Consider the following 12,731-nt stretch of genomic DNA (forward strand, 5'->3'; position numbering starts at 1 on the left):
TAACATCCATTAAAGCTGATTCTCTTCATCTTTTCCCAGCAAAACTCTCTTGTTCTACAAGACAAATTAATAAAATCCAGATGTTTTGATTGCATGAGGAACCTTGCAGTGCACCCCCAGATAAGAGGATTTGCTCACAGGAAGTACAGACATTGAGTGGCAAAGGTACCAAAACCAGTAATACCAACTTCTTAGTGAAAACAAATTAAATATAGAGGTCATAGATAATTCTTATCTACCTTTAAGGTTAGACAGAAAAACTCTGCTCACATTCACAGGAGGCATGAGCAGTTCCTCACCATTAAAGGTAAATGCTTTTAATTTTAATCCCTAATGTGGATTATAAAGCAAGGGACCGTATGACGGGTTGGAGTTTTAGGACTAGTCCTGCTTTCTTGGCTTTTTCCCCAGCTTCAAGACTGGCAAATGAAATGCAGTGGAAGAAGAAGACAAAAGTACAGGAGGGGATTTCTCAGCATTTAGGTTACTGGATGTCATCCTAGATTAGGAGTTTTGGATCTATTGTGAGGGGGGAAATCCAAATAAACTGGCAAAATAAACCACTTTCCTCCAAAACACAGAAACAATGTTGTTAGCATTGAGCATTGCTGAATTATACGAGAGTAAATAGAAATTTGTGCAGAGAATGTAACTGCAATCCACTTAATGAGCAGCTCTCAAAATATGTACATGGGGCCTCTGCAGCCAAAGACCTGCACCATTAAAGACAAGACATAAGAATGTATAAAAAATGTATGGATAACTCAAAGAGACAAGAATTTGGGGAAGAGACCTCTCATGTTTCTTTGGTGTTTGTCCTACCTATTCCTACCACAGCCTGTCTCAGATAATCAGGAAATACTTTCCTGAACTGGCTAAAGAGAAGTAAACTTTTTTTTCCCCTGGACTTCTTGGACAAAAATCTTTTGAGGTTTTCATTTATGAAAAAACAAGGATTTCGGATTGTGTCCAAAAATTAATTCACAAAATAGCTACAAGGCTTTGTTGTGAGAAAAAGTAAAACACACTCACTGCAAGGTTTGTGAACATGAAAAAAAAATTGTGATGCTGGAATTACTGTTTCTTGTTAATCTAGGAGTAATGTTTTGGGCTAGAATTCATGTTTCCAGGTGCCATTCCACTGCTGGTTTTACTTATCCCTGTGTTTTAACAAGAACTAATTTACTCTTGGGACTTGGAAAGACTCTTAGGTGTCTATTTCCTTTCTGTTTTGATTCCCAGGAGATAGGATGACTACATTTTTGGCTTCAAGAGTTGGAAAAATTCTGATAAAAGCCTCTAAAGTAAAAAGAAAACTATTTATATGTCATTTTCTTTCTAGTTTTGGCAGGGAGATGCTGCATCACTCTTCCTAACAGAGCTTTTGAGAACAAAAATTGATCTTCTTTGCCAAAGTTTGGAAGAGCCTTGAATGGAACACGCATGTAAGTAATGCAAGCAGGTGTTTCACTCTCCTCACCTCTGCCCTAATGCTTCATCCTGCTCTTTGAATTGTCTTTTAAAGGGGGCAGTTAAGTAACACAGCACCTTTTATCCATCTGTTCATCTAAACCAGTTGGATTTTATGATCTCCCCTCTTCCTATTGAAAGAACATTTCATGCCAGCATGTTGGGCTAAGAAATCCACCATGCAAAACTCTCCTCTGATGTATGACAGTGAAATTAATAAAGAGTAACCACATCATATTCAGTAAGAAAATATTTTTTCATCATAGCTGAGATATGGATTAGGCTGAAATAATCTACTACATTTTATAATCATGGTTTAATGTGGAATTTATGATTGAACACAAATATTTAAAATTAGTCTGATTAATACTCTCCTGCATCATATTTCATCTTTTAAGTTTTGTTTCCTGTTAGCAAGTGTAGAGATGATTCACTCCCCTTGACTGGTTGCTTTGAAAGAGCTCAATTACATGCATGGCTGCAGTCCAGCATAAAAATCAACTATTTTTGCATTGCAGTTTAAAGCAGGTATTGTTACTTACTTGGAAGGCTCCTAAGAATGAATTTTTCCATCGTGAAAAGAACAGGAGAAGCAGAGAAAAACTGAGTTAAAACTGTCTTTTTTTTTCTTTTTTTTTTTCTTTTTTTTTTTTTCTTTTTTTTTTTTTAATCTGAGCCTGGAAGATGGGAGAAATAGATGCTAGATATACAGTGAAGCCTTGAGAAATATGAAAACTTCTGAAATTCTCTTCTTGTAGTTTGGTAGTTAGATAGTTTGAGTCCTTCTGGAGTATCCTTTCCTTCCCTCTTTCCTCTGTATTACAAAATAAGCCATAAGGTTTGTGAAGCAGTTTCTAACACAACTGCAGTGAAATGTTTTGCTCAGTGTCTGCCCCAGTGGGTCTGATGTTGGTGGTTCCAACTAGAGCATCTGACAAAAAAATGGGGCATAAAAAGTTGCCTTGGCAACAAGTCCTGCCCGCAAAAGGCAGACAGCGTTGCTCACTCTGCCTCTGAATGGTTCTGGTTTGGCTTTACCAGAAAAGCAGGAGTGACATAACCAGGACCTCCCTGCATGAAATGTTACCCTCCCATCCAAATAACTGCAATAGATTGAAAAACAATCCAGCTATCTTCATTCCTGGCAATAGGAGCAAGAATTCCAACTCTTTGATAACTAATTCATTTCCAAGTGGAGCAGATTCTATCGGAAAAATCCGCCCTCCAAAAACACCTTGATGTTTAACCCCTGCTGATCCTGCAGCCTTGCCTGTTGCACTGCATCTCCTTGCCAGGAACCAGTTTCCACACTTCTCAGCTCCTTTTTCCTCTGGTACAGGCCTCTGCTTTTGGTGCTCATGTACCCTGTAGCTGGCCTTGACATGGATCTGTCTGTTTTCCAGACAACTGCCCATGTCTGCAGTGCTGAAAAAGTGGTTTATGTGCCTCCACAGTGCAAATCTACCACACATGCTGTGACACCAAGGGTGGCGTAGAATTTTGCTCCTGGCCTTAATTTTAACTCCAGCTGCATCTCCTATGCCTCTGTTGCTTCTATGGTGTAAAAATAACATGATGGATTTTTTAAAAAATTAATTCTGATGTTTATTTTTGTTGATCATGGGGAAGGCATCAATTGCTTTATACTAAAGGTATCCAAATAGCATGAACCCAATATTTTGAAAAATACTTTGTAATCAAGACCAATATTCAACATTAATGGTGGAGTAAAGCAGAAGCACAGTCAAAGTAAGAACACACATAGAAGTATCTGCATCTTAAGTAACTCAATCAAATCACCAGTTTGGTATGAAGAGCTCACTCAGTTACTCTTTTTTATTGCTAATAAGTTTGAGTACTGCTCTATAGCAAGACTCCACTACTACATCAGAAATTTTAAACACAAGCAGGAAGTATAAAATGAAACTCAATGTAAACAAAGCTGCCTCAGATGCTTTTGAATGTAAAAGTGAAATATATCAATGTCTGACTCATTCCATACATTCAGCAAGCAAACACAGAAAGGATGATTTAACTTTCTGCTGTTCTTTCAGACTGGTGGCCTAATGTTTATTCACAGTGCTTTTTAAGAGATATATTAATAATCAGATTATACTAAGATCTCATCCTTGTGTTTATGCTACAGTTCATTAAGTAGCAATTACAGCAGGATAATCAAGTCTTGTTGGGTTTTTTTTGTTGTTGTTGTTGTTAAGAACAGGTAGTGCAATCTTCCACTCTCATGTGTCTTAGACAGTAGTAAATGAATTTAAAAAATAATTGAAATTCCCCAACAGAAACATCACACCATTTTTCTCAGTACACCACATCTATCTCCTGTAAATGTTCCACACTGAGTTGCCAGAATGCTGATTTCATTAGAAAACCAAAATACCAGTCAGTGAGAGTAAGCAGAGGAGTCTCACAGCTTGCAGATATTGGGAAATCCAGAGGCTTGAATTAGTCAGAAAGTGTTTTTGGGGAGAAAACAGCCACAGTCATTTTTCTAAAGCACATTTGCTTTTGTAATGTGTGGCTTGCATAGAATTTACCACATGTGGACCATAAAAAATGTTATAAAAGTTTCTGGTTTACTGAGTTTCAGGGAAATAAAATTATTTTAGCTAAAAGGGGACCAACGTAACAAGAGATCAGGACTTTGGCTTTAAGGCAAGTGCATTGTTCTCAAGACCCAGAGTCTATCCTTAGCAAATTAAGTACTCTTTCACTTGCATATAATTTTTCGTGCCTAAATAGAATTTTTTGCTTCGCATATATTACAGCAATCTCTACCAACAGTTTCTGAGGTAGGCAGTGAATGCCCTCTGTGCTGGTTGATTTTTGTCCTCTGTGGGAGTTAGGGAGCATGAAGACAACAGGGGCAATCATTGTAGACTTCCCAGTTGCCAGTGATGTTGAAAAGGATTGGGGCAGGGAAGGAGTGAAGCACTTCCAGTCCTCCCATTCTCTACAGTATATAACAAAATTCAGCCAATTACTAGGGTGAAACAGTGCAGCTGCTCTAAAGCTTACCATCAACCAACAAAAGATCCCAGTTCACAGCAGGGAATAGAATGTATAATCAGTCTAAATGAATTTGCAGATTAATTTAGACAAACAGAATACAAGTTTATGAATTGGAATTGGATCCACACTTCTTCTCATCTAAAAATACTTTGGAAAGTTTAATGAGCACAAGGTGCCAGGATGTCTTTATGGGAAGCAGCCTGAGGGGTAGCACAGCTTTACATCACCGTGGAGTGGGAGGTCAGCACTCAGAAGAAGGAAAAAGGGAGATTTCACTGGCATGATCCCTGTGCTTAGCAATCCCCAATGGTTTCCCAGGACCCACTGTGGTTCTGGGTGCTCTGATCCACAGCCTGAGTTACCTTAGTGAAAAAAAAAAACCCCACAAACCAGTAAAGAATTATTCTTCCTTTATTTTGGCCTGAGCTGAAAGGTGATAGTGGACAGCCCTGTAGGAAATATCTATTAACACGGGGTACTTAAAATATACAGCCGTGAAAGCATGCCCAGGATTTTAATGTTCCTATATCTCCAATAATATTTTCTAATTGCCTTTGAGACTGTTGAATCAAAATATCAGTATTCACTTCTGCTATACCCTCTTTCAGGTTTCTACTGCGCTTAGCTTTTTATATTAGAAATGTAGCTGAGTCACAACACTGATGTGTTTCTTCTTACAGTAGTGTTCTGATTCCTGAAATATTACATCTTTTCTTTTTTTCAATATAGAATTTTCTAATCTGATACACAATTTTTTGAGAGGAACATAATCCTTTCCAAGTTTCATTGATTTTTTTTAATACCAAAGTCCTTGCCTTCATTTTAATCAAATAATATTTTTAAACATAATTCCCATTTTTCTTGTAAAGCGCTTTACACGGAGCTGTAAGCTGGTTCTCATAGACCTTAAATTTACAGTAGGCAAAGCATTAAAGAATATTTTAATCAATATATGTAAGCAAGATAAGAAAACAAAGTAATTTTTAAATGTAAATAGCTCTTAGGACCCTTCTTATGTGCAAAAGCAAACCTGTAGCTTGTCTGAAGGATATACAACTGAAATAAAAGAAGAAAAACAGTTTCAACAAAAAGAAGCACCTTTTAAAATGCACCTTCAATCCTTGGAGTTTTATGAGCTATTCCTTGTGATTAAATAGTCCTTTCTTTAAAGAATATTGCCCACACCTTCCCCTAGGGAAATGATTGTTCTGATTCTTCCTGGCACTTTGTAGCAATGCTGTATTTTAAGAAATACAGTAACTGTACAGGTTAGGATAGGATTTAGGTTTCCTGGAATCACACACACATTGCCTTAATGGGATGTGCTATGAGATAAAAGACAGCAGATCTGCATGGTTTGCACAACAGGGGCTTTTATAGACCTTTGGTAGTAATTTCTGGGAATGATCCAATCTCAAATTGTTTGAAAAATAATAATGACTAAAAAACAAACTAAATAATGGTCTCTGAAAGATTTGAGCTAGCCTTCTGTAGAGCCTGCATACTACTCCAAAGTAGGTCTGAAACATATGAAATCACAGTCAGTTTCAGCAGCATTGCATAGGTACCTCTACAGGATAAATTTTCCAACCTAACTGATTCTGTTAAGAAAGGTAATTAAACCTACAAGGTGATCATTGCTGGCAATGATCAAGAACAAACCAGTCTGATTCTCAGATTTTATGGTACAGTTTAATTAAAATTATTTAAACAATTACTTACAATAGTTTAGCAATCCTGCATTCTCATTTTTGTGAAATTACATTCCAGACCTATAACACACTTTATTGATGTTTCCATGTTTCTGAAGTTGCAAACCTTAAAATACTCTAAGCGCTATAGGTGAAAACAGTAGATAAATCCTATTTGCAGTTCCAAACATCCAGACATGCTGCATGCCTTTTGTCTCAGTGTGCCAGGCTAAAGGACAACAGGAGCATCCTTGAAAAAAAGAGGCATCTTGATCCATGTCCAGAGTGGGCCTGAATTAAGGGAAGAACTGCCAATGCCATGGCTTCTCCTTGCTATCTTTTGCTGATCTCATGTTTCGGCTTCACTGGAGCTGATTTCAGGGAGGAGAAATCTGATAGTAAGTATTCAGTGGCCCAGTAAGTGCATGGTTCCTCAGTGCTGAGTTATCCACAGCTGCTTACTCTTAATAGCTCAGAGTGAGACACAGCAGGACTGGTGGGGACAGTGGCTGCCTGTCTCCCTGGCAAAACAGAGAATGTCCAAACTTAAACCTGTTATTTTCCTCAGTGGCATGGTATTTCAGAAGAGTTTTTGCATAACTTTAATGTGTCTGTTAGAACCAGGGAAACAGATAGGGGTAAGGGGTGAAACTACAGCACAGCAATGATGAAAGGCATTGGTTTGCATCCTGCTTATGAAAGAGTCACTGATACCCTGCAGCCAAAACCACATCCAGCTTAACCAATGCTTGTCACCTCAGGGATGAAATTTTCCATTCTGATTAGACAGTTGGGAGAGATTTGAAAGGTTTTAGACTTCCCCTGACATATCCAACAGTATTGGCTCTGATAACACATATTAAAAAAGCTTATATTATTGAGTGGTGAATCCAGCTCTGGTTAGCAAGAATAAGACAGGTCAAGCCTTGTTCTTACCTGCTTTGTGTTGCTTGTTGAAGTTTCTAGTTAGTCTTTCATGTAAAGGATGACACTGCGTATCTTCATTTTGACATCTGTTTCAAAGGCCCTGGGTTTTTTTTCCAGGATTTTTTTGTACAGTAATTAATGTTTTGGACAGTTCGTTTTGAGCTCACAACCATTACTGAGGTAAAACTGTTTAGTACTTTCAGAAGACTTAATAATGCTGTAGAACAAGGATAAGAAAGCCTCTGGAGCCTGAACTCCAGGTGCACGTGAGTTATGCAGCTGTTGTGGTGTGATTCTTGGGGCTGCCTGTGCACGGTCAGGAGTTGGATTTTGATGATCCTTGTGGGTCCCTTCTAATTCAGAATATTCTATGATTATGTGATTCTTCGATTGATTGCTTTTTTTCATCTGCCAGTCTCCTTTCTTTTTACTTTAACACAATTATATTTTTTTGTGATCAGGAAGAAAAGTAACTTTACAAATACATCTTCCTCATGTTACTTCCAATCTCTCTCATGTTACTCCCATGTTTCTACTTTGTTAATTAGAAAAACGTTACCTATCCTGTAACCGAGGCAGCATTTTTAAATGCACTTGAACAGTAATTAAAACCAGAGTATGCAAACAGGTAAAGTACCTGCATCATATTTCACTGGAAATATTCAGGTGGCATAATTTTACATACAGATATGCAAGATATATATGTGTAAAATGTAGTTGTAAATATACATATATACATCTTCGACCAGGCAGCTGGTGACAGGATGAGAGGATACAGTCTTAAACTGCTCCAACGGCGGTTTAGGTTGGACATGAGGAAGAATTTCTCACAGAATGGATAATTAGCCATTGGAATGGGCTGCCCGGGGAGGCGGTGGAGTCACCGTCCCTGGAGGCGTTTCAGGAAAGCCTGGACGTGGCACTGAGGGACATGGTTTAGCTGACGTGGTGGCGTTCGGTCATAGGTCGGACTCGATGACTTCAGAGGTTTTTTCCAACCTGATTCCGTGATTCAGTTTGTCAAGCACATAACGAGAAGGGAAAAAAAGCATCCCTTTCGTACGACAGCTCGGTGTTTGGAGCGGGCCGCACCTCCCAGCCCGAAAGGAAGCCTACCCCAGGCTGCCCGCCCCGGGCTGCCCCTCGCCCCCGCCCGGGAGGGCACGGCCCGGCCGCGGGCGCGGCCTCGCCGCCCGCACTGCGCAGGCGCGGCCCGCGCGGGGCCGCCTCAGACGTGGCACTGGGGCGCGTGAGGCGGCGGGCGCGCGGCCGCAGGTAACGGTCCCAACCGGCGCCCCGGGCTGAGGGCACAGCGCGCGGACAGCGCGGGGACAGCGCGGGCGGCGGCGGGGCGGGCGCGGGGCGGCGGCCGCCCTCAGCGGCGCGGAGCCCGCGGTGCGCCCGGCCCCGGGCGGGCACAGGTACTGCCGCGGGGCGGGCGGCTCCCGGCGCGGGGACGGACCTGTTGCGAGCTTACGGCGGCTTAAAACTCGTAGGCGATGAGGATTAGGAAAGTTAGATGCATAAATAATGCAGTAAAGCTTGGCAGGCTTGGCAGTGAATGGGGAAAATGTAGATTTTGCTTTCGTGGATTGGTTCGCAATGTGTTACCGGAAAACAGCTCTGAAATAGGTGTGTGGCTGTGTGGCATGCTGTGTGTGTGTGCAGCTATGTTCCATTCTGCGTGTGCGTAGGTAAAGGTGCGCACCTCCGGGATTGGTTACCAAATTGACACTGCAGCGTGCCCTGGGAGGGACAGCACCTCTGCCCGGATGACGTGTTGGGAAGCACAGTGTCTCCGAAGAAATACAAAGTTTATACTTCTTCAGAGAGCCAAGGACTCGACCCTGGTTTTGTTTCTGTTTTCCTACTTCTGCTTACACATAGTTAACTTCACATCTTCACGGAGACACCAGAGAGCTGCATAGGTGCAGCGATCCTCTGAAAAAGGTGACAGCCTACTTGATAATAGAGGTCAATTAAATTCTACAGCTGTTCATCAGTGTTGGTGTTATTCCCCAGGTTATGGGATATAAGGTAAACTAGTGTTGAGACAGGGAGAAAAAAGTTTTCATGACCTTCTGTATGACCTCTTCATGGTGTGGTGGTGCATCCACACACTCCCCTACAGTATAATTTCTGAAATGCTCATAATCCTTCAGGCAGCCTTAAAACACTCATTTGTGATAGTTGGTATATATACACCTATCCTGAGAAGAGATTAAATATCCTTGGTGCTAAATAGAATCTGGAACTGTGTTGAAGAACTTGTATTATTTTATCTTTGGTTAGAGCTCCTGTCTCACTTCAGCACAACCTCTGTGTGTTTATACTGTCTGTGGGAAGTTTGACGTGGCAAGATTTTTTTTTTTTTTTTTATGTGTGTGAGTAAGCTGTGGAGGAAGTAATTTCCTCTGAATACTCTGCAGCTTAAGGTGTTGGTTGTTGCACTGCATCTAAGTGAAAATCTCTTATATAAAGTTTGTGTGTGCTGGTGTGTAGGTAATTTAATGCTGATTTACTGTCTTTTGGAACAACTAAAACTCTGACTGCCACGTCTTTTCGGATGGAGGTGGGGGAGGGAAGAAAGTACAGCTGGCAGCAGCAAGCCTCGATTAAACATCTTTCTTCTCCCTGTGTTTACCTTGTTAACAAATAAATAGGAGAAAACTCCATAGGATTAACTCCTGGAAGCAATTAATCACTGCAGTTGAGAAATTTTGTGCTGCCTTGAAGAGTGTGGAGAGGGCCAGGCCCTGTACACAGCTCAGAGGGATTTCTTGTCTGATATGGATGATTAGTAAAACTGTTAAGGTTTTTTTCTTCAGAAATATCTGTTTAATTTGGGAATGGGCTTTCTGGTAGGGATGGCTTTTCTCTACTGACATATGCCAGCACAGCATAAATTTATCTGTGTGTTCTTGGAGCTATAATTTTGAGGTGCCTTTGTGTGTGCTTCTGAAGTGTTTTATTGTTATCCAGTTTCCATGTTTAAAGATGACTACGTGGTTTGAGCTTAAGAATGCGAAGTACAGGTGGCTGGGAAAGCTATTTCAAAGGAACTTAACACCTGAAATGTTAATTTATGTTTTGTAGTTCTTTGGGGTTGCCTGGCTTACAGGCTTGAGACACTGTGGAAGTAGTGAATGCTTGTTCAGGGTTTGAATCCTCAGCATTTCGCATAACTGTTTAATTTGGGCCTCAAGAAAGGGAAATTCTGTTATTGTTAAATTCAGTCTGTTATCAATATGGAAGCTCTCACATGGAAAAGAGGAATCTTGTTTTCAAGGATGCAGAGTGTACAACTTTAATAACTTCTCAAATCCCTTGGTGGCAAGGGCACTCTATATGAAAATTAATCTGGTGAAATACAATCATATGGTTTGTCAATGCAGCGTTCTTCAGACTTTTTGCTTCTAAAAATGATAGCAGTTACCAGGACACTCTTTCCTGAAAGTTTCTAAAATGTTACACTGTCCTGTTAAACAAAAATCTGACTGCAGGAAAGAAATTACATATCTTGTAAATGCTCTCATCATTAGAAAACTCTTTCTGAATTGCTATCTGTCAAATTTTGGGGTTTGCTTGTTTCATTTATTTAACAACAACAGGTTCAAGATATGAAACTTACGGAGGAGATGCCTGATAACAGCAAGGGCAACATACCACTCAGTTGAGGCCATACTGCCTCAGCTTTCCCTTGTGGAATATCTTGTGCTCAGTGTTGGCACACTGGGGAGTTTTGGAGTAAAAAGGCTGCTCAGGCCTGGGCCAGTAATGCAGAAAACAACCGGAATTAGGAGCTCTTTCTATCCTGTGTTTTATTCTCTGTTTCACCAGCATCAAAAGCAAGGAGTCTTCCATCATTTGCTTGGAGTGGGATTGATGCAGGTTTATAAAAGGTTTGGTGGAAAACTGGTGTTGTATTCCATACCTCCTCTAAATTAAGGTGTGCTAGCACAGGAGAAGTAGTTGCTAGGGGAGTTTGCTGCTCTGGTCACTCTGCCTTTCCTGATTTTTCAGCAAGTTCTGTGTTCTTTGGGATGGCTGATATTTGGGGAGCAGGATTCACCATGTATTTTCCATATAGTTGAAGTCAAGGCTCTCCTATTAAAAGGAATAGTTTGGGACTTTCCTTTGAGAGTTTTTTTCCATCTGCACATCCATTGCTTACAGTTCTGTGTGTGAGCTTGGGAGAGGTGAATCCCATGTAAATGCAGCATGTGGTAACGCTGAGGAAACTAAGAGCTATCAAGCAAAACCAGTATTTGCCCCTGCCTTCTGGTCAATTTTTACCTTCAGATGTGTCTTATCTTTTTTGGGGAGAATACAAGACATGGCCTTTTTAAATGCACAGAGTGATGAATAATAGCAGGTGTCATTTTCCTTTTTGCAGATTCCTGTAGAGGACACAATACTTGGAATGAGAAAATTGCCATCATGAGTCAACAAGGTTATGTTGCAGCTCCTCCATATTCCCAATCCCAGCCAGGAATAGGAGGTTTTGGACCACCCAATTCTCCATTACATTATGGACATTATGGGGACCCTAACTCTTCATACTCAGCACCTCAACCAGGTATTATTTTGGCTTAAAATCTGTTTTCAGAGTCTACCTTTCTATATTGGTGTTTTACATGTCTTTCTACCTTGTGTAAATTTTACACTGATACTGCAACAGGAAACAGAAAAAAAAATTACCCGGTTTCTCTAAAACTTATTAAAGACAGCAGGAGTTGTGTTACTCTAATCAAATGCTTAATATAGTCAGAATTCTGATAGAAATGGTTCTGGTAATTGACCTATTTGAAAACTTGGGTTAAGTATTGGTTTTCAATACCAGATGTTATTTTTATGTTAGAATAATTTAAAGGGAAAATAGTTCAAGAAATACAGTTTGAAAGACTGTTCATGCAACACTGCTCTTTACATAAATGAGAGTTTCTTCACTGTCACTATACTAGATCTGAATTAGGAACAGTTTTCAGCACAGGAGAGGAGGTTCTACATATGGAAGCTCTTTTTGTTTTTACTTTAGCAAGTTGTTTTAAGTTTCCATTCTTATCTCGGTCTCTGAAATCAAAGGGACCTCTTGTTTCTACCTTGAAATATAACTGGGTGACAGGGCATTGTAACTGCCCCAAACTGGCAATTGCTGTGTCTATTCATTGCTTTTTCTTAATGTCCATCTTGGATTCTTTGCTGGAAAGTTATGAACTGCTATTTGTTTCCTTTTTACTCTAGTTTTTCATATCTGCTTTTATAACTGATCAGAAATCTGTGCTTTCCAACAGAATCACTGAGATTGGAAGGGACCTCTGGTCCAACCCCTCTGCTTAAGCAGGGTGACCCAAAGCTGTTATTGTTAATGCTAGAGCAGAGCTGCACACCTTCGTTTCTTGCCCATCTTGTTCTGTCTTACAGGGTTTTACATAAAAATACTTAATCTTTTCCAGGTGTGTCAAAATCAACTGTGCCTTTTGGATCTCCAGCTCCTGTTGGGCCTCCACCACCTGGTGCACAGCAATTCAGCCAGGCCAGTTTCCAGAATGGGTCTGGTACACCAGGACCGCAGCCACACAGGTGACTGGAAAGGATCAACACCTGACATCTGAG

General features: G+C 40.4%; 1 protein-coding gene across 3 annotated transcripts in view; it reads left to right on the plus strand.

The window, feature by feature from the left end:
• Positions 1-1,426: 1,426 nt before the first annotated feature.
• SEC24D (SEC24 homolog D, COPII coat complex component) overlaps positions 1,427-12,731 on the plus strand; it is a 49,026-nt gene continuing 37,721 nt past the window's right edge. Inside the window, exons 1-3 of one of the 3 annotated variants that reach the window (XM_072928809.1) lie at positions 1,427-1,445; positions 11,512-11,694; positions 12,572-12,698. In XM_072928809.1, the coding sequence (XP_072784910.1) occupies positions 1,433-1,445; positions 11,512-11,694; positions 12,572-12,698 (323 nt within the window). In that variant the 5' untranslated portion in view covers positions 1,427-1,432. Of the gene's footprint in view, positions 1,446-8,249; positions 8,391-8,460; positions 8,537-11,511; positions 11,695-12,571; positions 12,699-12,731 lie in introns of those variants that run through there. The other 2 variants (XM_030272030.4, XM_030272031.4) reach the window with 2 other exon arrangements.

Source organism: Taeniopygia guttata, chromosome 4 (assembly GCF_048771995.1).
Source record: "Taeniopygia guttata chromosome 4, bTaeGut7.mat, whole genome shotgun sequence".
NCBI classification, from domain to species: domain Eukaryota; kingdom Metazoa; phylum Chordata; class Aves; order Passeriformes; family Estrildidae; genus Taeniopygia; species Taeniopygia guttata.